The 26,503-nt window shown below is 43.3% G+C and overlaps 1 protein-coding gene and 1 pseudogene across 2 annotated transcripts in view; one reads left to right on the forward strand and one right to left on the reverse strand.

Moving 5' to 3' along the window:
- The first annotated feature begins 14,113 nt into the window (after positions 1-14,113).
- LOC100601453 lies at positions 14,114-16,976 on the forward strand (annotated as a pseudogene).
- A 7,232-nt stretch (positions 16,977-24,208) lies between these two features.
- ERCC3 (ERCC excision repair 3, TFIIH core complex helicase subunit) overlaps positions 24,209-26,503 on the reverse strand; it is a 37,208-nt gene continuing 34,913 nt past the window's right edge. For both annotated transcript variants that reach the window (XM_030800958.1, XM_030800959.1), the window contains exons 14-15: positions 26,207-26,359; positions 24,209-24,644 (exon numbers count right to left, since the gene is read on the reverse strand). In XM_030800958.1, coding sequence (XP_030656818.1) covers positions 24,513-24,644; positions 26,207-26,359 — 285 coding nt within the window. In that variant the 3' untranslated portion in view covers positions 24,209-24,512. The remainder of the gene's footprint in view (positions 24,645-26,206; positions 26,360-26,503) is intronic.

Genomic DNA, 26,503 nt, shown 5'->3' on the forward strand with positions numbered 1-26,503 from the left:
TGTGCAACAGAGAAGACCAAACCAAGATTAGAGGAACTTTTAATACCTCTGATACATACAGCTACATCAAATAGTCAAAACAGCTTAACTCTTTGTCAAATACACATAAAGCATCATACCAAAGGCCTATTTACCTAGGTTCTTTTTCTTAGTACCTAATGTCTGGCTTCCAACAAAAAATTACAAGGAATCCTATAAGACAAAAAATATTTTAAATAAACAAAGTAAGCATCAAAACAAGATTCAGATATGGCAGATGTTGGGATTATCAGACTGTGAATTTAAAAGCACTGTAATCAATGTGCTAAGAGCTCTAATAGAAAAAATGAACCATATGCAATAAGAGATGGATACTGCAAGCATAGCGATGGAAACAGTAAGGAAGAATCAAAAGGAAAGAAATGCTAGAAATAAAGAACACTGTAATGGAAATAATGCCTTTGATGGGCTTTTAAATAGACTGGACACATGGCCGGGCACAGTGGCTCACGCCTGTAATCCCAGCACTTTGGGAGGCTGTGGCAGCCACATCACCTGAGGGCAGGAGTTTGAGACCAGCCTGGCCAACATGGTGAAACCCTGCCCCTACTAAAAATATAAGTGTAAGCTGGACATGGTGGTACATGCCTGTAATCCCAGCTATTCAGGAGGCTGAGGCAGGAGAACCACTTAAACCTGGGAGGCAGAGGTTGCAGTGAGCCGAGATCATGCTATTGCCCTCCAGCCTGGGCGACAGCAGGATTCCATCTCAAAAAAAAAAAAAAAAAAAATAGACTGGACACAGCCAAAGAAAGTGAGTGAGCTTGAAGATATGTCAATAAAAACTTCTAAAACTAAATGGTAAGAGAAAAAATAATTTTAAAAAGCAGAACAGAACATCCAATAACTGTGGGACAATTTTAAATGGTATAACATATGCATAATGAATATCAAAACAAGAAAAAAAGGAACAGAAAAAGTATTTGAAGTAATAATGACTGAGAATTTTCCAAAATGAATGGCAGACACCAAACCACAGATTCAGGAAGCTCAGGAAATCAAAGAGGATAAATACCAAAAAAATTTATACCTAGATATAGCATATTCAAACCACAGAAAATCAAAGACAAAGAGAAAATTTTGAATTAAGTCAAAGGGAAAAAATACTATACCTATGAAGGAGCAAGTATAATAATTAACCAGAGTTCTCTTCATAGGCCATGTAAGTAAGAAGAGCTTGGAGCAAAATATTTTGTGTGTTGACAAAAACAACCACCACCACCACCACCACCAGAATTCTACACCCAGAAATATTATCCTTGAAAAGTAAAGGAGAAATAAAGACTTTCACAGACAAACAAAACTGAGAAAACTTGTCACCAATTGACATACCTTGCAAGAAATGTTGAAATTCTTCAGAAAGAAAGAAAATAGTATACATCAGTGATATGGTTAGACTTTGTGTCCCCACCCAAATCTCATCTTGAATTGTAAGCCCCATTATCTCCACATGTCAAGGGAGAGACCAGGTGGAGATAAATGAATCATGGGGGCAGTTTTCCCCATGCTATTCTCATGATAGTCAGGGAATTCTCATGAGATCTGATAATTTTATAAGGGGCTCTTCCCCCTTTACTCGGCACTTCTCCTTCCTACCTCCTTGTGAAGAAGGCACCTTGCTTTCCCTTTGCCTTCTGCCATGATTGTAAGTTTCCTGAAGCCTCCCAACCGTGCTGAACTGTGAGTCAATTAAACCTCTTTCCTTTATAAATTATCCAGTCTTAGGCAGTTCTTTATAGCAGTATAAAAATGGACTAATACAGTAAATTGTTACCAGAAGTGGGGTGCTGCTATAAAGATACCAAAAATGTGGAAGCAACTTTGGAACTGCGTAACAGGCAGAGGTTGGAACAGTTAAGAGGGCTCAGAAGATGACAGGAGGATGTGGGAAAATTTAAAACTTCCTAGAGACTTATTAAATAGCTTTGGCCAAAATGCTGATAGTGATATGGACAATGAAGTCCAGCCTGAGGTGGTCTCAGATGGAGATGAGGAACTTGTTGGGAAGTAGAATAAAAGTGACTCTTCCTATGCTCTAGTGAAGAGACTGGTGGCATTTTGCCCCTGGCCTAGAGATCTGTGAAATTTTGAGCTTGAGAGAGATGATTTAAGGTATCCAATGGAAGAAATTTCTAAGCAGCAAAGCATTCAAGAGGTAACCTAGGTGCTCTTAAAAGTATTTGGTTTTATGCATTCCCAAAGAGATGGTTTGGAATTGGAACTTAATGTTTAAAAGGGAAGCAGAGCATAAACATTTGGATAATTTGCAGCCTGATGATGCAATAGAGAAGAAAACCCCATTTTCTGAAGAGAAATTCAAACCAGCTTCAGAAGTATGCAGAAGTGACAAGGAGCCAAATGTTAATCACCAGGACAATGGGGAAAATGTCTCCAGGACATGTCAGAGGTCTTCTCTGCAGCCCCTCCCATCACAGGCCTAGAGGCCTAGGAGGAAAAATTGGTTTCATGGGCTGGGCCCAGGGCCTTGCTGCTTTATGCAGTCCTGGGACTTGGTGCCCTGCATCCCAGCTGTGGCTAAAAAGGGCCAAGGCACAGCTCGGGCCATGGCTTCAGAGGACGCAAGCCCCAGGCCTTGGTGGCTTACATGTGTTGTTGGGCCTGCAGGTGCCCAGAAGTCAAGAATTGAGGTTTGGGGCCAGGCACAGTGGCTCATGCCTGTAATCTCAGCACTTCGGGAGGTCAAGGGGGATGAATCACATGAAGTCAAAAGTTCAAGACCATCCTGTCAAACATAGTGAAACCCCGTCTCTACTAAAAATACAAAAATTAGCTGGGTGTGGTGGTGTGTGCCTATAGTCCCAGCTACTTGGGAGGCTGAGATGGGAGAATTACTTGAACCTGGGAAATGGAGGTTGCAGTGAGCCAAGATTGCACCACTGCACTCCAGCCTGGGCAACAGAGTGAGACTCTGTCTCAAAAACAAAAACAAAAGTTGAGGTTTGGGAGCCTCCACCTAGATTTTAGAGGATGTATGGAAATGCCTGGGTGACCAGGCAGAAGTTTGCTGCAGGGGCAAGGCCTTCATAGAGAACCTGTGCTAGGGCAGTGCAAAAGGGAAACATAGGGTCAGAGCCCCGACAGAGTCCCCACTGGGGCACTGCCTAGTGGAGCTGTGAGAAGAGGGTCACTGTCCTCCAGACCCCAGGATGGTAGGTCCACCAACAGCTTGCACCATGTACTCAGAAAAGCCACAGACACTCCATGCCAGCCCATGAAAGCAGCTGGAAGGAGGCCTGTTGCATCAGCATGACCTGGATGTGAGACATGGAGTCAAAGGAGGTCATTTCAGAGCTTTAAGGTTTGACTGCCCTGCTGGATTTCAGACCTGCATGGGGCCTGTAGTCCCTTTGTTTTGGCCAATGTCTCCTATTTGAAATGGGTGTATTTACCCAATGCCTGTACCCCCATTGTGTCTAGGAAGTACCTAATTTGCTTTTGACTTTACAGACTCATAAGTGGAATGGACTTCCCTTGTCTCAGATGAGACTTTGAACTTGGACTTTTGGGTTAATCCTAGAATGAATGAAGACTTGACTGTTTGGAAGGCATGATTGGTTTTGAAATGTGAAAGGGACATGAGATTTGGGAGGGGCCAGGGGCGAAATGATATGATTAGGTTTTGTGTCCCCCCACTCAAATCTCATCGTGAATTGTAATCCCCATAATCCCAACATGTCAAGGGAGAGACCGGGTGGAGATAATTGAATCATGGGGGCTGTTTCCCCCATGTTGTTCTTATAACAGCGAGTGAGTTCTCATGAGATCTGATGGTTTTATAAAGGGTTCTTCCCCCTTTGTTTGGCACTTCTACTTCCTGCCACCTTGTGAAGAAGGTGCCTTGCTTCCCCCTTTGCCATCTGCCATGATTATCAGTTTCCTGATGCCTCCCCAGCCATGCTGAACTGTGAGTCAACTAAACCTCTTTCCTTTATAAATTACCCAGTGTTGGGCACTTCTTTATAGCAGTATGAAAATGGGCTAATACAATCAGAAACTCAGATCTACATAAATAATGAGTATTACAGAAGGAACTCATGAAGATAAAGTAAAATATCTTATTTTTCTTATTCTTAATTGATCTAACATAACAGTTTGTTCAAAACAAAAAGCAACAAAGTATCCAATGATTGTAGCTTATGGATAAGTGAAAATGAATGACAGCAATGTTACAAGATATGAAAGAGAAGAATTATGAATACTCAGTGGTTAGGTACTCGCACTACCTGTGAAGGGGTAGAGTATTATTTGAAAGAAGACTTGGATTTGTTGTAAATGTTTATTGCAATCTCAACGGCAGCCACTAAAAAAGCAAACAGAAAAACATAATTTGGCCAGGTGTGGTGGCTTATGCTTGCAATCCCAGCAATTTGGGAGGCCAAGGTAGGCAGATCACTTGAGGTCAGGAGTTCAAGACCAGCCTGACCAACAGGGTGAAACCCTGTCTCTACTAAAAATGCAAAAATTAGCCACGCATGGTGCAGTGCCTTGTAATCGCAGCTACTCAGGAGGCTGAGGCAGGAGAATTGCTTGAGCCCAGGAAAGAGGGGTTGTAGTGAGCCAAGATTGTGCCACTCCAGCCTAGATGATAGAGCGAGACTCTGTCTCCAAAAAGGAAATTATAATTTATATGCTAAGAGAGGAGAGAAATGGAATTATATAAATGCTCAGTTAAAACCAGAGAATGAGCTGGAGGTAGTAGCACACATCTGTAATCCCAGCACTTTGGGAGAACAAGGCAGGAGGATCACTTGAGGCCAAGAGTTTGAGACCAGCCTGGGCTCACTCAACAAAGTGAGACCCCATATCTACAAAAAATTAAAAAGCCACACATGCACACACACACAAACAACACACAAAGAGGGAGACAGAGAGAGAGAGAGAAGTCAGAAAAAGAGTGGAAAAACAACAACAAAAAGAAACAAAGAACAGGGCCAACAAATAGAAAATAGTAACAAATTAGTCTGTTCTCCTGCTGCTATAGGACATATCCAGAACTTGTTAATTTATGAAGGAAAGAGGCTTAATTGACTCATAGTTCTGCAGGGCTAGGGAGGCCTCGGGAAACTTACAATCATGGCAGAAGGGAAAGCAAACATCCTTCTTCACATGGCAGCAGGAAAGAGAAGCGCAGAGCAAAGTGGGGGAAGTCCCTTATAAAATAATCAAATCTCATGAGAACTCACTATCACAGGAACAGCATGGAGGTAACTTCCCCATGATTCAATTACCTCCCACTGAGTCCCTCCCATGACACATGGGGTTATGGGAACTAGAGTTCAAGATGAGATTTGGGTGGGGACACAGCCTAATCATATCATTCTGTCCCTGGCTCTTCCCAAATCTCATGTCCTCACATTTCAAAACACAATCAAGGACAAGCCTGTCCAACTGTCCCCTAAAGTCTTAGCTCATTCCAGCATTAACCCAAAAGTCCAAGTCCAAAGTCTCATCTGAGACAAGTCCCTTCCGCTTCTGAGCCTAAATTGAAAGCAAGTTAGTTGCCTCCTAGATACAATGGGGATACAAGCAATGGGTAAATACACTTGTTCCAAATGGGAGAAACTGGCCAATACATAGGGACCACAGGCCCCATGCAAGTCCGAAATCTAATAGGGCTGTCATTAAACCTTAAAGTTTCAAAATGATCTTCTTTTACTCCAAGTTTCACATCCAGGTTATGCTGATGCAAGTGGTGGGCTCCCGTCTCCTTGGGCAACTCTGTCCCCATGATTTTGCAGGGTACAGCCTCCCTCCTAGCTGCCTTCAGAGGCTGGTGTTGAGTGTCTGCAGCTTTTCCAAACACAGAGTGCAAGCTGTCAGTGGATCTACCATTCTGGGGTCTGGAGTCTGGTGGCTCTCTTCTCACAGTTCCACTTGGCAGTGCCCCAGTGGGGACTCTGTGTGGGGGCTCTGACCCCATGTTTCCCTTCCACACTGCCCTAGAAGAGGTTCTCCATGAGGGCTCTACCCCTGCAGCAAACTTCTGACTGGACATCTAGGTGTTTCCATACATTCTCACAAATCTAGGCAGAGGTTCCTGTATTAGTCTGTTTTTATGCTGTGGATAAAGACATACTGGAGACTGGGTAATTTATAAAGAAAAGAGATTTAATGGACTCACAGTTCCATGTGGCTGGGGAGGCCTCACAATAGTGGAAGAAGGCAAAAGCCACGTCTTACGTGGTGGTGGCAAGAGAGAGAATGAGAGCCAAGAGAAAAAGGAAACTCTTTATGAAACCACCAGATCTGGTGAGACTTATTCACTAACACAAGAACATTATGGGGGAAAGTGCCCCCACAATTCAATTATCTCCCACTCGTCCCTCTCATAACATGTGGGAATTATGAGAGCTACAGTTCAAGATGAGATTTGGGTGGGAACACAACCAAACCATATCAGTTCCCATACCTCAATTCTTGACTTCTATATACCCACAGGCTTATCACCATGTGGAAGCTGCAAAGGCTTGGGATTTGCACCCTCTGAAGCCACAGCCCAAGCTGTACCTTGGCCCCTTTTAGCCATGGCTGGGATGCAGGGCACCAAGTCCCAAGACTGCACAAAGCAGCAGGGCCCTGGGCCTGGCCCATGAAACCATTTTTTCCTCCTTGATCTCCAGGCCTGTGATGGAAGGGTCTGCCATGAAGACCTCTGACATGCCCTGGAGACATTTTCCCCATTGTCTTAGTGATTAACATTTGACTCCTTGTTATTTATGCAAATGTCTGCAGCCAGCTTGAATTTCTCACCAGAAAATGGGTTTTTCTTTTCTATTGCATCATTGGATAGCAAATTTTCCAATCTTTTATGTTCTGCTTCCTCTTGAATGCTTTGCTGCTTAGAAATTTATTCTGCCAGATACCCTAAAAAATCATTTCTCTCAAGTTCAAAGTTCCACAGATCTCTAGGGCAGGGGCAAAATGCTGCCAGTCTCTTTGCATAGCAAGAGTGACCTTTATTCCAGTTTCCAACAAGTTTCTCATCTCTATCTGAGATCACCTCAGCCTGAACTTCATTGTCCATATCACTATCAGAATTTTGGTCAAAGCCATTCAACAAGTGTCTAGGGAGTTCCAAACTTTCCTACATCTTCCTGTCTTCTGAGCGCTTCAAGTCTCTAAGAGGTTCCAAACTTTCCCACATTTTTCTGTCTTCTTCTGAGCCCTCCAAACTGTTCCAACCTCTGCCTGTTACCCAGTTCCAAAGTTTCCACATTTTCAGGTATCTTTAAAGCAGCATCCCACTCCTGGTACCAATTTATTGTATTAGTTTGTTCTCACGCTGCTATAAGGACATACCTGAGACTGGGTAATTTCTGAAGGAGAGATGTTTAATTGACTGATAGTTCCGCAGGGCTGGAGAGGCCTCAGGAAACTTACAATCATGGTGGAAGGGGAAGCAATCATGTCCTTCTTCACATGGCAGCAGGAAGAAGTGCAGAGTGAAGGCAGGGAAGCCCCTCATAATCATCATATCTTGGGCCGGGCGCGGTGGCTCACGCTTGTAATCCCAGCACTTTGGGAGGCCAAGGCGGGCGGATCATGAGGTCAGGAGATCGAGACCATGGTGAAACCCCGTCTCTACTAAAAATACAAAAAATTAGCCGGGCGTGGTGGCGGGTGCCTGTAGTCCCAGCTACTTGGAGAAGCTGAGGCAGGAGAATGGCGTGAACCTGGGAGGCAGAGCTTGCAGTGAGCCAAGATCGTGCCACTGCACTCCAGCCTGGGCGACAGAGTGAGATTCCGTCTCAAAAAATAAAAATAAAAATAAAAATAAATCATCATATCTTGTGAGAACTATGACAAGGACAGCATGGAGGTAACCACCCCCATGATTCAATTACCTCCCACCAGATCCCTCGCACAACACACGGGTATTATGGGAACTACAGCTCAATATGAGATCTGGGAGGCGACACAAAGCCAAACCATATCACAAATATAGTAAGATATTAATACAGTCATATAAATAATCATAGTAGGCCAGGCATGGTGGCTCATGCCTGAAAGCCAGCACTTTGAGAGACCAAGGCAGGTGGATGGTTTGAGCTCAGGAGTTTGAGACCAGCCTGGGCAACATGGTGTCTCTACAAAAAATACAAAAAACTAGCTCGTGCTAGTTTGCATGGTGGTACATGCCTGTAGTCCCAGCTACTTGGGAGGCTGAAGTAGGAGGATTGCTTGAGCCCGGGAGACTGAGGCTGCAGTGAGCCGAGATTGTGCCGCTACACTCCAACCTGGGTGATAGAGTGAGACCTTGTCTCAAAAAATAATCATCATCATCATCATGTTAAACATCAAGGGGAACATCAGTGATCTAAACACACCAATTAAAGGACAGACACTCTCAGAGTGAATAAAAAACCAGACCCAACTATATGCTGCCTACAAAAACCCTCTTTAAATATAAAGACAGAGATAGATCAAAAGTAAAAGGATGGAGAAAGACATCTGATGCTAACGTTAATAAAAAATGCTGGAGAAGCTATATTAATTTCAGACGAAATGGACTTTGGAGCAAGGAAATTTTTTTGGCAATAAAGAGGGTCATTACATAATGAGAAAGGAGTCAGTTCTCCAAGATGACATAACAATGCTTAACATATATGCACCTAACAACAGAGTGTCAAAATACATGAGGCAAAAACTGAAAGAACTGAAAGAAAAATAGATAAATCTATTATCATAGTTGCAGACTTCAACATCCCTCTATTGGTAATTGATGGATCTAGCCAGCAGTAAATCGGCAAGGACATAGTTGAACTGGACCATCAGTTAACTGGATCTAACTGACATCTATACGCTACTTTACCCAACAGCAGAATACACATTCTTCTCAAGCTCACACAGAACATGCACTAAGATAGACCACATTCTCGTATGTAAAGCACATATTAACACACTTAAAAGAATAGAAATCATACAAAGTACATATCTTAGTCTATTTTCTGTTGCCTATACCAGAATACCTGAAACTGGGCAGTTATTTCTTACAGTTATGGAAGCTGAGAAGGCCAAGATCAAGGGAATGCATCTGGTGAGAGTCTTCTTGCTAGTGACGACTCTACAGAGTCCCAAGACAGTGCAGGGTATTATATAGCAAGGGGGCTAAGCATGCTAAAATACTAAATCATGTCTCTCCCATCTGATAAAGCCACCAGTTCCACTCCAATGATAACCCATTAATCCATCAACCCATGAATGGATTAATCCATGTGTAAGGGCAGAGCCCTCATGATCCAATGACCTCTTAAAGTCCCCACCTTTCAATACTGCTACACTAGGGATGAAGTCTCCCTAACACATAAAATTTGGAGGACACATTCAAGCTATAGCAGTATGCTATCAGATGACAACAGAATGAAACTAGGAATCAATAACAGAAAAATAGCCAGAAAACACCTAAATATTTGAAGATTACCACAATATACTTCTAAATAACTCATGGATCAAAGAATTCTCAGATAAATTTTAAAATATTTCAAATTAAACAAAAATGAAAATAAAGGTTATCAAAATTTGTGGGATGCAGCAAAAGCAGTGCTTAAGAGGAAATTTATAGCATTGAGTGTACATATCAGAACAGAATGAAGACCTAAAATCAATAATCTAAGTTTCCACCTTAGGAAACTAAAAAAGAAGAGCAAATTAAATCTAAAGTAGTAAGGAAAATAGTTATAAAAGCTAGAGATAGAAAATAATAAAAAATGAAAGCAGAAATTAATGAGATGAATCTTAAAACAATAGATCCAATTACAATATATGCAATTAAAATCTGTAATTTGGGGGGAAAATAACAAAGTAGACAAATTACGACCTATATTTACTCAAGAAAAAGAGAAAAAGTACAAATGTACAAAATAAGAAATATCAAATGGGGAAATAATCATTGAAACAGAAGGTATTTTTAAAAACCTAAGGGGCTACTTTTCAGACCTCTGTGAAAATACTGACAATCTATATGAAGTGGATAACTTTAAGGGAAATAGAATGTATTGAAATTGACCCCATTTAGAGACAAACAGCTTAAACAGACTAATTTACTTTGAAGAAACAGAGATAATTATCAAGGAACTGACACATAAAAAAAAAAAAAAAGACTCATGGTTTCACAAGGTTATTCTACCAAACCTTCAAAGACCAGGCAGTCACATTACTTCACAAGTTTTTCCAGATCATTGGGAATGAAGGAACATTCCTGAACTGTTTTTAGCAAATAAGTATAGCATTAACACCTAAACTTGATAAAAACAGCAAAAAAAGAAAATTACAAATATCACTTATGAATATTCATGAAAAAGTTCTAAATAAAACACAACTTAACAAAATACAACACCACACTGTGAAAATGATACAACATAACCAAGTGGGATTTATTCCTGGAATACACACTGACTAAATATTAATAAGTGAACTAACACACTGTATTTACAGATCTAAGGAGAAAAATCATATGTTTATTTCCATAGATGTTTTTAAAAAGCCTTTTCAAATTCCTTACCTACTCCTGTTTAAAGAAACTCAAGAGTGTGTAATTTTTGGTTTTTTAGTAGAGAGAGGGTTTCACCGTGCTGCCCAGGCTGGTCTGGACCTCCTGGACTCAAGTGATCCGCCTGCCTCAGCCTCCCAAAATGCTGGTATTACAGGTGTGAGCCACACCCCCTCTCTACTAAAAAAAAAAAAAAAATTAGCCAGGACTACAGAAGGTGTGCACCTATAGTCCCAGCTACTCAGGAGGTGGAGGCTGCAGTGAGCCGTGACTGTGCCACTCACTCCAGCCTGGGTGACAGAGTGAAAACCTGTCTCAAGAAAATGAAAATTTTAAAACTCAAGAAATGGCCGGGAGTGGTGGCTCATGCCCGTAATCCCAGCACTTTGGGGGGCCAAGGCAGGTGGATCACTTGAGGTCAGGAGTTCAAAACCAGCCTGGCCAACATGGCTAAAGCCCATCTCTACTAAAAATATAAAAATCAGTCAGGTGTGGTGGAGTGCACCTGTGGTCCCAGCTACTCTGGAGGCTGAGGCAGGAGAATAGCTTGAACCTGGGAGGCAGAGGTTGCAGTGAGCCAAGACAGCACCACTACACTCCAGCCTGGGTGACAGAGTGAAACTGTCTCAAGAAAAAAAAAAACCCTCAAGAAAATAAGAAGTTATATTATTCAGAGTATTTTTAGAGACAGGGTCTCACTCTGTTGCCCAGGCTGGAGTGCAGTGGTGTCAGCATAGCTCACTGAAATCTCCAAATCCTGGGTTTAAGCAATCCTCCCACTTAGACCTCTTGAGTAGGTGGGACTACAGGCACACGCCACCACACTCAGCTAATTTTTTTAATGTTTTGTAGAGACAGGGTCTCGCTATGTTGCCGGCTACTCTTAAACTTCGGGCGTCAAGTGAGCTTCCCACCATGACCTCCCAAAGTGCTGGTATTACAGGCATGAGCCACCACCCTTGACCTACCCTTTATTAACACATAAATACATATATGTGCACTTTCATACACACACACTCCCACCCCAACACATACACTTTTAGTGAAAAAGCCACCAACTCTTTAATGCGGAAGCCCCAGAAACTTTCCACTAAGATCGAGAACAAGATGAATTTGCCCACCATCTCCACTACTAATCAACATTATACTAGAGATATAAGCCCATTGAAATTAGACAAGAAGAATCAATAAGATGCATGAGATTTGAAGAGTAAAACTATATCTAGCAGATGATATGAGTGTACATACAAAACCCTAGAAAATCAATAAAACTAACAATTAGATAAGGTAGCAAGCTGTAAAATTATCATATAGAACTTGATAGCCTTCATATACACAATGATAACCAGTTAAAGTATATAATGGCACAGAAAATGCCATTTATATGGCAACAAAGAAGATAAAGTATTTAGGAATAAGTACTAATAGGAAATGTACAAAATCCACATGAGGAAAACCTTAAAAACATAAAAGTGTACTTGAACAAATTGAAAGACGTTTATTGTTCTTCGAATGACTCAACACAATAAAAATGTCAGGTCTCCCTAAGTTAACTTATAAATTTAATGTAATCCCAATAAAAAATACCAACAAGCTTTTTGAAAAAATGGAACTAGACAAGTTGATGCTAAACTGCATATGGAAAAATAAACATGTAATTTAAGAATAGCCAGGAAATCACTAAAAAGGAAAAGCTATGAAGGTGACTAGCCCAATCAGACATTGAAACATACTATAAAACCTCTGTAATTAAAACAATGTAGTACTAGCACTTGAATAGGTAGGCAAGTCTATTATAGTTTGTCAAGTCTGTCACAGAAAAACCAGAAATAATTTTAAATACTTACAGAACTTTAGTGTATGATAAAGGTAGCAACTGAAATCACTAGGGCAAAAATGCACTTTTAAATAAATGATGCTGGGACAATTGGTTTGCCATTTGGGGGAAAAGATGAAACTGAGCTGCACCTCATCACACCTATTGAAACATAAACTCCAAATGATCAGGGATCTAAATGGAAAATACATCCCTACAAGTATTAGGAGAAAACGAGGTGAATTTCTCTTTAACTTGCATATAGGGAAAGACATTCTAATTATGACTCAAAATCCAGATTCACTAAATGCACTAAAAACATCGATAAAACTGATTAAATTAAAACAAAAAATGAGGGTTTTCGGCATGGCAAATATCACCATAAGCAAAGTTAAAAGACAGCAACACACTGGGAGAAAATATTTACAACATATATTACCCTGAAAGCCAGTGGAGAGGCTGGGTGCTGTGGCTCACACCTGTAATACTCAGCACTCTGGGAGGCTGAGGCAGATGTTCCTGGGCCCCTCTTGAGCCCAGGAGTTCGAGATCAGCCTGGGCAACATGATGATAACTTGTCTCTACCAAAAAATAACAATAATTAGCCAGGCATCGTGGTGGCACACATCTGTGGTTTAAGCTACATGGGAGGCTGAGGTGGGAGGATCATCTGAGCCCAGGAGGTGGAGGCTGCAGTGAGTTGTGATAGTGCCACTGCACTCCAGCCTTGGTGACAGAGTGAGACCCTGTCTCAAAATAAATAAATAAATGAATAAAGATTTATGTTAAAAAACGTTTATTTACTTATATTTTATTTTTCGTTTTTAGAGATGACGGTCTCTCTATGTGGCCCAGGCTGGAGTGCAATGGCTATTCATAGGTGCCATCTCACCATCTTTGAGCACTACAGCCTCAAACTCCTGGCCCAAGCAATCCTCCCATCTCCCAAGGAGCTGAGACTATAGGCATGTGCCACTGCGCTCAGCTTAGATTTTTTTTAACCCGATAGAAAAAAAAGGCAAAAGATAAGAATGGGGAATTTATACACAGACACACACACACATACATACACACATACACACACACACATACACACACATATATGAAAGATTTTTCAACCTAATTCATAAGAGAAATGTCAATTAAAACTACGCTAAAATACCATTTCTCACCTATAATATTTTCTTTTATTTTGTTTTTTAAGACAGAGACTCACTCTGTCACCCAGGCCAGAGTGCAGCGGTGCGATCATGGTTCGTGCCACAACGCCCTGCTAACTTTTTGTATTTTTGTAGAGATGAGGTTTAACTATGTTGCCCAGGCTGGTCTGGAATTCCTGGGCTCAAGTGATCCACTCGCCTTAGCTGCACAGTGCGAGGATTGTAGGTGTGAGCCACCGTACCCAGCCAATATCTTCAACATTTAAAAAATATAGCAATACACTCTGATGGTAATGCAGTGGATAGACAAGCCTCTCATGCATGGCTACGGGACATGTGAATAAGTACAACCCTGTAAAGGGTAATGTGGCAGCATTTCACAAAACTGCATATGCGGGAGGGGCGCGAGGTTTCACGATGGCAGTGGCTGAGGGGTTGACCCAGAGGCCCTTACAACGTGAAAGAGGCCGGGAATCACTGCCTCCCCGCTTCTCGCAGTCCTGGGAGAAGAGCAGAAGTGTTTTTCTTTCTTCCTTTTCTTTTTTCTCATTTTTTCTTATGAACAAGTAAACCACACAAATTTTCAACATGGGACGGAGATCTACGTCATCCACCAACAGTGGAAAATTTATGAACCCCACAGACCAAGTCCGAAAGGAATCTCAGAAGAGAGAATTAAAGAACAAAAAACAGCACATGATGGTTAGAGGTGCAGTGTTTGTTGTTGTTGTTGTTTTGTTTGGTTTTGTTTTGGTTTGGTTTGGTTTTGGTATTTTTGAGGTGGAGTTTCGCTCTTGTCGCCCAGGCTAGAGTGCAGTGGCGCGATCTCGGCTCACTGCAACCTCCACCTCCAGCGATTCTCCTGCCTCAGCCTCCCAAGTAGCTGGGATTACAGGTGTGTGCCACCACGCCTGGCTAATTTTTGTATTTTTAGTAGAGACGAGGTTTCACCATGTTGGCCAGGCTGGTCTTGAACTCTTGACCTCAGGTGATCTGGCTGCCTCGTCCTCCCAAAGTGCTGGGATTACAGGAGTGAGCCACTGCACCCGGCCAGAGCTGCGGTTTTAAAAATGAAGGATCCCAAACAGATTATCCAGGACATGGAGAAATTGGATGAAATGGAGTTTAACCACTGCAACAGCCACAATTAAATGAGAAAGTACTGAAAAACAAGCAAAAAAACTGCGTGAAATCTTTGAACATATTCTATAACTATGAAAAAGAAAATCCAGATATTTACAAGGACTTGAGAAAACTAGAAGTAGAGTATGAACAGAAGAGGGCTCAACTTAGGCAATATTTTGATGCTGTCGAGAATGCTCAGCATGCGAAGTGGAAAGCATTCCTTTGCCAGATGTGCCACGTGCTCCTTCCAACATTTTGATTCAGGACATTCCACTTCCTGGTCCCAGCCACTCTCCATCCTTAGGAAAACCTCAGCCTATGGACCTCCAACTCAGGCAGTTTTTATCCTTCCTCTTCTTGGGCATAATGTTCCACGTTTGCCCCCTGGCAGAAAATCTCCTGGCCCTCCCCTGGCCCACCTCCTCCTCAAGTCTTGCACATGTATGGCCGTAAAGTAGGTTTTGCCCTAGATCTTCCCCCTCATAGGCAAGATGAAGAAGACATGTTATATAATCCTGAACTTGCCCAGCAAGGTCATGGTGATGATGTTTCTAGCGCCAGTGAAGATGATGGCCCTTCTGAAAACAAGGACCAACATAAGCATGGTAACGATACTGATGAAGGTGACACCAACATCAGATGGAGAAAGTGGGGGGATGAATTGTGCACTGTGATGATGGTGAGAGAGACAGCAATGAAGAAAAGAACTCAGGTCTGAGTGTACGGTTTGCAGATATGCCTGGAAAATCAAGGAAGAAAAAGAAGAACATGAAGGAGTTAACTCCTCTTCAAGCCATGATGCTTCCATGGCAGGTCAAGAAGTCCCTGAGGAGGGACCAGAAGTAGAGGAATTTTCAGAGGACGATGATGAAGATGATTCTGATGACTCTGAAGCAGGTAAACAATCACAAAAACAGCATAAAGAAGAGTCTCATTCTGATGGCACATCCACCGCTTCTTCACAGACAGGTGTCTGCCACCCAGCTAATTTTTGTATTTTTAGTAGAGATGGGGTTTCACCATGTTGGCCAGGCTGGTTTTGAACTCCTGACCTCAAGTGATCCTCCTGCCTCAGCCTCCCAAAGTGCTGGGATTATAGGCATGAGCCACTGCGCCTGTTCCTGCATTTACTTTTGAATCAGCAATCCCTCTTCTAGGAATTCACCCTGAAGATACATTTCCAACAGTAAGAAAATCCATTTGCACAAGGTTTATTATTGAAGCATTGTTTGCAATTGCAGAATAATTTATGCAACTTAAATGCCACACACATGTGTTCCTCTTTCTCAGATACAAGCACGTCCCATCCCAGGACCACCATCTCTTGGACCACACCTGCTCCACCATTATGGCCTCTTGGGCCAGCTACAGGCCTTCCTCTTGGCCCACCTCCAGGAGCTCCTCTATTCCTGAGATCACCAGGAATGCCAGGATTCCGAGGGCCTTTACCTTGACTTTTTACCTCCAGGACCAACACCAGCCTGACCTGGCCCTCCCCTAGGTCCACCTCCAGGTCTGCCTCCTGGTCCCGCTCCTAGGGGACCCCCACCAAAACTACCTCCCCCTGCAACTCTGGGTGTTCCTCCACCTCATCCTGGCATGATGCACCCACCATTGGTACCTCCACTTGGACCTGCCCCTGCTGGGCTTTTCCTACCAGGTCCCTGGCCGAACCCTGGGGTTTTAAGTGCACCACCCAACTTGATTCAGTGGCCCAAGGCAGATGATATGAGTGCAGCCACCATTGAGAAGAAAGCCACAGCAACTATCAGTGCCAAGCCACAGATCACTAATCCCAAGGCAGAGATTACTCGATTTTTGCCCACTGCACTGAGAGTACGTCAGGAGAATAAAGGGGCTACTGCTGCTCTCCAAAGAAAGTCAGAGGGGCTGGGCACCGTGGCTCACGCCTGTAATCCCAGCACTTTGGGAGGCCGAGGTGGGAAGATCACCTGAGGTCAGGAGTTTGAGACCAGCCTAGCCAACATGGCAAAACCCCCCATCTCTACTAAAAATACAAAAATTAGCCAGGCATGGTGGCGCACTCCTGTAGTCCCAGCTACTCAGTAGGCTGAGGCAGGAGAATGGCTTGAACCCAGAAGGCGGAGGTTGCAGTGAGCTGAGATTGCACCACTGCACTCCAGCCTGGGCGACAGAGCAAGACTTTGTCTCAAAAAAAAAAAAAAAAAAAAGAAAGTCAGAGGATGATTCTGCTGTGCCTCTTGCCAAAGCAGCACCCAAATCTGGTCCTTCTGTTTCTGTCTCGGTACAAAGTAAGGATGATGTCTATGAGGCTTTCATGAAAGAGATGGAAGGGCTGCTGTGACAGCTTTTGATGTCCAAACAGGCTTTTGTTCACAACAGTGGCCCAGGGAGTAAGAGGCTCTTATTAAACTTACATGAAAGAACCGCTTCCATTGTCCGGGTGTTTTCTAATTTCAGTTCAAGGAATATCCTAAAATATAGCCTTGTTCAGAATTTACTGCACAGAAAAGAGGGTATTTCATTCAGAATAGATCAGTTATTGAAGCAGTGCTGCTAACTTCCTCTTCCCTTTCACACCACCATTTTCACCCTGTTTCTTTCCCTTCTCCAGTTCTTCGGAAATTTGTGATCAAGGAATCTTAGTTACTTATTTGTTTTGACTCTCTTCTTGTGTGCTATGGGCACTGGAGTAGAGATTTCTGAAAAACCAGTTTATTTCATCTTGCCTTTTCTGTTTCAGTTATTTTTTAATATTTTCCTGTAAATATTTTGCAATATTTTACTTATAGTGAAATGGATCACAATGTAATTTCCTAATACAAAGCAGGATATGTGGGAAGAAAATGTACAACTCTTTGATTAAAATTATTTCCCACTGAACTAAACTTTGATTCATGGGAAAAATAAATAAATGTTCTACACCAAGAAAAAAAAACTGCATATGCATTTACCATTTTTGTTTTGTTTTGTTTTGTTTTTTGAGACGGAGTTTCGTTCTTGTTGCCCAGGCTGGAGTGCAGTGGCATGATCTCGGCTCACTGCAACCTCTGCCTCCCAGGTTCAAGTGATTCTCCTGCCTCAGCCTCCCAAGTAGCTGGGATTACAGGCGCCCACCACCACGCCTGGCTAAGTTTTTGTATTTTTAGTAGAGACAGGGTTTCACCATGTTGGCCAGGCTGGTCTCAAACTCCTGACCTTAGATAATCCGCCCACCTGGGCCTCCCAAGTGCTGGGATTACAAGCGTGAGCTACCGCATCCGGCCTGCCATTTTTGTTTGTTTTGTTTTGTTTTAAGATGGAGTCTCGCTCTGTTGTCCAGGATGGAGTGCAGTGGCAAGATCTTGGCTTGCTGCAACCTCTGCCTCCTGGGCTCAAGGGATTCTCCTGCCTCAGCCTCCCAAGTAGCTGGGACTACAGGCATATGCCTGGCTAAGTTTTGTATTTTTAGTAGAAATGGGGTTTCACCATGTTGGCCAGACTGGTTTTGAACTCCTGACCTCAAGTGATCCTCCTGCCTCGGCCTCCCAAAATGCTGGGATTATAGGCATGAGCTACTGCACTTGTCCCTGCATTTACCTTTGAATCAGCAATCCTACTTCCAGGAATTCACCCTGAAGATATACTTCCAACTATAAGAAAACCCATTTGCACAGGTTTATTATTGAAGCATTGTTTGCAATTGCAAAATAATTTAAACAACTTAAAATGCCACACATCTAACAGTGCTTAAATGAACTATGGTACATTTGCACAATGGGCACTATGAGGTTGTAAAGAATGAGGAAGACCTCAATGAATTGATACAATTTCCAGAATTTATTAAGTTAAAGACAAAGTGCAAAAGATTATCTACAGTATAATATCTATTGTGTAAGAAAGAAGAAAAAATAAGAAAGAAGGAAAAATAAGAAAATACATATGTATCTGCTCATTTCAGCAAAAAAGAAACACAGGCAAGATAAACCAGAAACTGAAATTAGATATCTACAAGGAATGTCAAGAAAGGGATGAAAAACACAAAGGAAACAGGGATAAGAGAAAGGCACTTTCCTAAATATAACTTTTTGTGCAGTCTAGACTTTGGAATCATGTTAGTGTTTTACATGCCCAAAAGAGAAAAATAAATAAAATCAGCCAGCCATGGTGGCTCACACCTGTAATCCCAGCACTTTGGGAGGCCGAGGCAGGAGGATCACTTGAGGTCAGGAGTTAGAGACCAGCCTGGCCAACATGGTGAAACCCCGTCTCTACTAAAAATACAAAAATTAGCTGGGTGTGGTGGCACACGCCTGTAGTCCCAGCTACTCGGGAGACTGAGGCAGGAGAATCACTTGAACCTGGGAGGCAGAGGTTGCAGTGAGCTGAGCTTGTGCCACTGCACTCCAGCCTGGGTGGCAGAGCGAGACTCCGTCTCAAAAAAAAAAAAAAGAAGAAGGTTTTCTCAGAGAGATGTTCGGATTTCATTTTGGAATTTAGATATGTTCTTCAGATCTTCCTTGTGCTCTGACCTAATATAATGGAGAAATCAAATAGGAAATGGAGGCAAAAGCAGTTTTGGTGAATTCCCCAAGGTCATATAGTAAGGTACAGCCCGCCACAAACTAAGATCCAGTCTTCCAATTTCTATACTGTTTCTTTCAGTCACACAATATTGCATCACAGAATGCTAGGGCATTTTTGAATGGTGGCGTGTGCCTGTAATCCCAGCTACTCGGGAAGCTGAAGCAGGAGAATCGCTTGAACCTGGGAGTCAGCGGTTGCAGTGAGCCGAGATCACGCCACTGCACTCCAGCCTGGCGAGAGAGCAAGACTCCGTCTCAAGTAAATAAATAAATAAGAAATCAACAAGGATAAGGACAATCTTATACAAACTAAAGTTTGATACAAAAAGCCCCCAGATGAATGAAACTGCTCATCAAATGAATGACATAACCACACTGAAGGATGGTCGGGGAAAAAACACAAGTAACACAAGATTAAGTCTCTATGCCCTCAGGTTACAAACCCAAACATCCCTAACACAAAATTAACTCTAATTAAAATTAGAGTTAAATGAAAATTTGAGTCATCTAATTAGAACTCGAATGAAAATTAAAATCTAATTTTCACAGAGGCATAAATTAACAGGTCTGAAATGACTTTCGTACATCCTATAAGGGAGCAAATAAGAAAATATTTAATATATTGTGTAAAATGGGAGCCAGTTTTCTCATTGTCAAAGAATGAAGTTGTGAACATAAAATAGACAATAAAATAAACCCTGTGGGCTGGTTGCGGTGGCTCATGCCTCCAATCCCAGCACTTTGGGAGGCCAAGGCAGGCGGATCGCTTGAGGTCAGGAATTCGAGACTAGCCTGGCCAACATGATGAAACCCCCATCTCTACTAAAAATACAAAAAATTAGCTGGTCGTGGTGGTGGGCACCTGTAATCCCAGCTACTCAGGAGGCTGAGGCAAGGAGAATCGCTTGAACCCGGGAAGCAGAGGTTGCAGTGAGCCGAAATTGCACCACTGCACTCCAGCCTGGGCAACAAGAGCGAAACTCCATCTCAAAATAAATAAACAAATAAACCCTGTGTAGAGATTTCAGTGTGAACTCATGGGGATAGATAGAAACATACTGTTGGAATGGATATAGATGTAGGAGGGTATGTAGGTGTGTGTACACATGCTTATATAATGCTACTTCTATCACAGATCAAGTTCTCAGTAATATTTTTCTAGGCTCTCTATTCCATTCCACTGGTGTATTTTTCTGTTCCTGTGCCTACTGCACTGCTCCTATAAATTCTCTTTGATATTTTTGATTCTTTATTCTTTGACATTTATTTTACCATTAGTTTGTAAGTTTCCATGAAAAATCTGGTTAAGAATTTGATTTAAAATAGGTTAAACTGGCCAGGTGCTGTGGCTCACGTTTGTAATCCCAGCACTTTGGGAAACCAAGGCAGGAGGATCACTTGAGCCCAGGAGTTCAAGACCAGGCTGCGCAACATAGTGAGACCCTGTCTCTACAAAAAATTTTTTAAAAAAATATTAGCCGGGCATGATGGCACATGCCTGTAGTCTCAGCTACCGGGTCGGACTGGAGTGCTGAGGCAGGAGAATCACTTGAGCCCAGGAGGCCAAGGCTGAAGTGAGCTTTGATTGCGCCACTGAACTCCACCTGGGTGACAGAGTGAGACCCTGTTTTTTTTTTTTAAAAAAGATTAAATTAGTAGGCTAATACAGGCAGAATTTACATATTTCATAAGATAATCCCTAGGCATTGCATATTTTTATGCTATTGTAAATAGTATTTTTGTTTCAACTTCCAAATGTTTGTCTCTAAGTATATAAAAAGATCATTGATTTTTTTTTTTTTTTTTTGAGACGGAGTTTTGCTCTTGTTGCTCAGGCTGGAGTGTAGTGGTGTGATCTCAACTCACTACAACCTCCACCTCCTGGGTTCAAGAGATTCTTCCACATTAGCCTCCTGAGTAGCTGGGATTACAGGTGCCCACCACCACACCCAGCTAATTTTTTAAAGTATTTTTAGTAGAGATGAGGTTTCACCATGTTGGCTGGGCTGGTCTCAAACTCCTGACCTTAGGTGATCTACCTGCCTCGGCCTTCCAAAGTGCTGGGATTACAGGTGTGAGCCACTGCGCCCGGCCAGTTGATTTTTTTTTTAATGTATCAATATTATACTCTGCAATTTGTATTCACCCTTCCTCCACCCTTTTGTTCTATCTGGTCCCTTGATGGATATATGAGGCCCACGTTGGTGGGGGTGGATCTGAGTCTACAGCTTCAAATGCTCCCCGTTCCTGGAAACATGCCCACAGACACACCCAAAAATGCTTAACCAGTGACCTGTCATCCCTTAACTCAGCTGACACCTAAAATTAACCACCACATTTTCCAAATATTTGAGGGTTTTCCAGACTCTTTTTCTATTGATTTTTAACTTAATCCCACTGTGGGCACAGATTACAGCTTGTATGGCTTAAATGCTTTCCAGTGTACTTTCCAATGGACTTGTAGGGCTGAAATTGATTCTGTCTTGGCAAGTGATCTGTGTATTTGAAACTAATGCTTATACTGCTGTTACTCAGTGGAGTATTCTGTAAATGTCAATTAGGTCAAGTTGGTTAATAGTATTGTTCGAGTCTTCTATATCTTCACTGATTTTAGTCTACTTATTCTAGAAATCTACAGAAAAATTTCCTAGAACTGAGTTTAGCATGACTGAGGAATGATATATAAAAACTGATATATAAAAATTAATTATATTTTTATATACTACCAACAGACATTTGGAAATTTAGATAAAAACTTGTTACATGATGTCAAATAAAAAATCTGGAACTTAAGTTCACAGAACAGACAATGTTAAGAAAAATAAGAAGAAAAATCTGGACTTCGTAAAGGGAGACTTTATTTGAAAGGATTGTTGCAAAGTGGTGGGGAGGGGTGTACTATTGCAGCAGGGAGAATGCACTGAACATAAGATCTTTTTGTCTCAGGGTTAGGCAAAAGGGGTTTTATAGGGAGGGAAGCAAGTAAAAGACAGGAAGTGGGATGAAGGGGAGTGGCATGGTGGGACAGTAGATCCAATCAGTGACTTACCCTGAATCCAGTCTATTCTCTCGAGGGGTGGAGGGGAGGGTGAGCCAAAGTTCAGGGGTCTGGGCATAGAAGAGAATCTAAACCGAAGTCTGGTTCACAAGCATTTTGTTCCCATTGATCACTGGGGACAAGCAGTTTAGCTAATTTATGAGGCAAAGAAAGGGAATTCGGAAGGCCTGTGTCTGGCCTCGACTGGGGTCTTCAAGGGGAGCATTCATGAGTCATACCAGGAAGGATGGTTCTCTGCAGTAAGCTACTTTCCAGAACACCAAGGACAAGGGATTCCTTTAAATGTATCTATTTCCTAGGATCACAGGGCTCAGGTAAAATTCAACATTGTCAATAGACAAGAAAACAGGGGCCAGAAATGTGAAAATACAGGAAATGCTCAGTATTGTTTGAGGATCTCAAGTGTAAAGGCATGACAGGAGGTAGACTGAAAAGAGTTACAGTCAAGTTTGAACATTTGAGTGCAGACCCATCAGGGTTACATGACAGGCAAGTTTGTGGGCTCAAGCGCGCACCTCAGACGGGGCCGCTCAGGCCCTCTACTCCTAGCGAAGGCCCTGTTGCTGGTTCCTAGGGTTTGCACTGATAGAGTGGCTAGATGCCTGGCAGCACCAGCTACTGACCAGACTATGAGAGTGTGTTTGTCACCAAAAGGTCAGCTCAGAGAGGCGGAATGTGGGGCAGGTGGCTCTTGCTTCAAAGCCCCCTGATAAAAGAGGTATTAGGTTGGTGCAAAGGTAATTGTGGTTTTTGCCAGTAAAAGTAATGGCAGCCAGGTGCGGTGGCTCATGCCTGTAATCCCAGCATTTTGGGAGGCCGAGGCGGGCGGATCACAAGGTCAGGAGTTTGAGACCAGCCTGGCCAATATGGTGAAACCCCATCTCTACCCAAAATACAAAAAGTTAGCCGGGCATGGTGGCGGGCGCCGGTGGTCCCAGCTGCTTGAGAGGCTGAGGCAGGAGAATCGCTTGAACCTGGGAGGCAGAGGTTGCAGTGAGCCGAGATCGCACCACTCACTCCAGCCTGGGCAAAGAGCGAAACTGTCTCAAAAAAAAATAATAATAAAATAAAATAATGGCAAAAGCTGCAGTTACCTTTGCACCAACCTAATACTTTCTTCTCCTCAGACAGTCTGTAGCTGCATCACAGAGAGCGGCCCACCTGTGCTGGAGCTGAGGCCAGGAAGCTGCTGCCGAGCTGTGGGGATGGGCAGGGACTCCACTTGGAAGCCTTATGTAGCCAGGGTTTCAACACTCCCCAAGTGTGAGCGCTGTTTCCTGTTACAGGGAGAGTGGGCCTCCTCCTCAGAATCACAAGTCTTTCTACAAGGTGGATATGCCTTATGCGTGCCTACCTCTCAAGAAGCAATCCTGCCTGGCCTGTCTTTTCCTCAACACCTTTGCTTTCATACCAGGAACATAAGAGAAAAGCCCAAAGCCATTAAAAATAAAGGAAGTAGCAATTAAAACACCCAAGGGCACTAAACTGCTATTAGAAGAGGAATCTAGCCTCTCAGCAATATCTAAAAACGTACTTTGAGGGAGAAACAAGAGGTCACCCTCTCAGAGAAGATGAGACACCAGAAGCCAACCTGGAAGGCCTTCATGACGTGGGTGTCTACCTTGGACGACGCTGTAGAACAGCTGTGACCACCAGAACAGCAGGAAGCTGTGCGGTTGAAGCCCCAGTCTGAATCCACCAGGCTAAGCTGTGAGCAGGGACCACAGTCAACTACCCAGGCTCTTCCCTCCGGCTGAATCACCCTCCCCATTCCCCAGGCCTTTCCTGCCAACATTTCTTCTATCCCAGGGTACATCTCCCTGATAGCTCCCTGGGGATAGGCTCCATCTTACTCATCTGTGCTTGCTACAAAGTAGGGCCTTGATGGAGGTTGGTCATCCAGACATAACCCATGCCCAGGATGAAGCACAAAAACACTTATACAATGAAGAGTGGTTCAATGGTCCATTCTGTTTATTCAGAACAGTAATATAAATACACCTTAAATATTAAAAATTTTTATACACAGAAATGACCCCACTCCCCAAAAAGTTTGAAAAAATATTGTCTCCTCCTCCTTTATAAAACCCTAGATGACCTACGAAGGCAGAGCCAAGCCCTTGATGCATTTTCCTCAGCACAATTTGGCCAACGCTGGAGGGAAGGTCAAGGAGGTGGAAGGAAAACGTTATGCTGAAAATCCCTTTCCAACAAGGGTGCCAAGCGCCGGTCTTGAACAAAGTACCCCGCCTAAGCATCATTTCCTAAAGCGCTTGAAGAGCGGGTGCACATGTTTGCTGGGCGCCTTGCTCCGCGATGAGTGGTACTCCATGTACACAGTGTCATCGGCCCCAGACATAGAGCTCATGGTGCCAAAGCGCCGAGATGCCTGCCAGGAAGGGGGGACCAGCCCATGTTAGTCTCCAGAAGAAAAGATATTCCTTTTATAATATTTATAATCACAGCAAATAAGACTTACATAAATTTAATACATCATTTTTAATAACATTTACAGATCGCTTACTGTGTCTCAGGCATTGTTCTAATCATCTGACATATATTATCTCCTCTAATCCTCAAAACTACTATAATCCACACCTGAAAGAAGAGGAAACTGAGACACAGACAGATTAAGTAACCTGTCCAAGATCACATACCTCTTAAGGAGATGGGACTTGAACCCAGGTAGCCTGGCTTCAGACTGTTCTTAACCATAATGCCACACTGCCTCACTTAATAACAACTTCCGAACCAATTTTATTTTTTAAGAGAGAAACAGGGTCTCGATATGTTGACCATGCTGGTCTCAAACTCCTGGACTCAACTGATCCTCCTGCCTAGGCCTCCCGAAGTGCTGGGATTACAGATGTGAGCCACCATGCCTGGCTTGAACAGAATTTCTTTAACAGTTAGGGCAGAAGTCCCTTAAAATCTCCTGAGACACCACCTGAGGCTTTGAATCAAGTGGAAGGACAGAAAGCCCTGGGCTTGACTCTTGGCTCCACCTGTCCCTGAGTAACCCTGAGGCAAGTAATTAGTATCTGCACCTCAATGACCTCATCTGTAAAATGGGGATAACCACATCAGTGCTGACATTGCTATCCTGTGAGGAGAATGAACCAGGCACCTCCTTAAAACCAGTGAGAGCAATGAGAGCCCTCTCCTGGGTTCCCATGGAGAGTGCCACCTGGGTTGGGGGAGGAAAGCCTTAGGCTGGAAGGAGGGCAGCCCCTCCCCAGGGACAGCTGCTTCCTTTTTGCCTTGGTCCAGCAGCTGCCCACCTTCCGGCTCTAATGGCAACTGAATTTCAAACACACCTGACTGAAGTGCACTTCTCCCCTTGGACAGGCCTGATAATTCTCCATAATGATGCTCTCACTAATTAGATCATATATTTGCTTGGCCTAGAGCAGGCATATTTGTAGAATAAATGAAAGGTTGAGTATTTTCACAGAACTCTACATTTTTCAAAGTTAAGTATTGAAGCTACCACAAGAGTTGATCCTCAGAGCAGTCTTAGGGGCTAGAGGGCTCAGCTTTATCACTGAGGAGGAACCAGAGGAGAACTGTGTGCCCACGGCCAGGGATGGCAGCCCTGTGTGTGGGAACTATGTGCCCCTGGCCCATCACGCACCCTCCAGTTGCCACCAAGGTGAGCTGGGGTCACCTGCTTGCCATCCTGGGCTTCAACATCAAGATCTAACAAATACTCGTGTGAGCAAAGCAGGAGATCAGTCGCAGCCACTGTGAGCTCAGCTGTGTGCAATAGTACAAGGGGCACGCACCAAAAGGGCAACAAGGGTTGTTTCTATTCATCTCTTCCGTGTTTTCCTACATTTCCAAAAAAATCCCATGGGCCCATCCAGGCAGGACTACATGTCTGTGTCTGTGTCTACAAACGCTGCCCTGTGAGAGCACTGACACCTGGAACCTCCTCACCCATTTACTCACCTGGCTGGATCTGGAGCCAAATTCCCCAGCCACCACCTCCTCCTCGGCATCCAGGTCAGTGGCTGCCAGGACTTTCTGTAAGAGCTGCTGCTGCTCTTCTTTTGTCGAAAACGCCAAGTCTTCCTCCTCCATGCCAGCGAGCTTCGTGATCACCTGCAAAGCCCAAGCCAGCAGACATGCCCCCTTCTGCTCTCTCTCCCCAGCCCTCCTCTGCCTTCTCCTGGGTCCACCTGCTTTGGTTACTTCCCTCCCCAGGCCCAGCCACCCTGGTGGCCAACAATGGAGAGCTCCTCCCTA

Source organism: Nomascus leucogenys, chromosome 20 (assembly GCF_006542625.1).
Source record: "Nomascus leucogenys isolate Asia chromosome 20, Asia_NLE_v1, whole genome shotgun sequence".
Lineage (NCBI taxonomy): Eukaryota > Metazoa > Chordata > Mammalia > Primates > Hylobatidae > Nomascus > Nomascus leucogenys.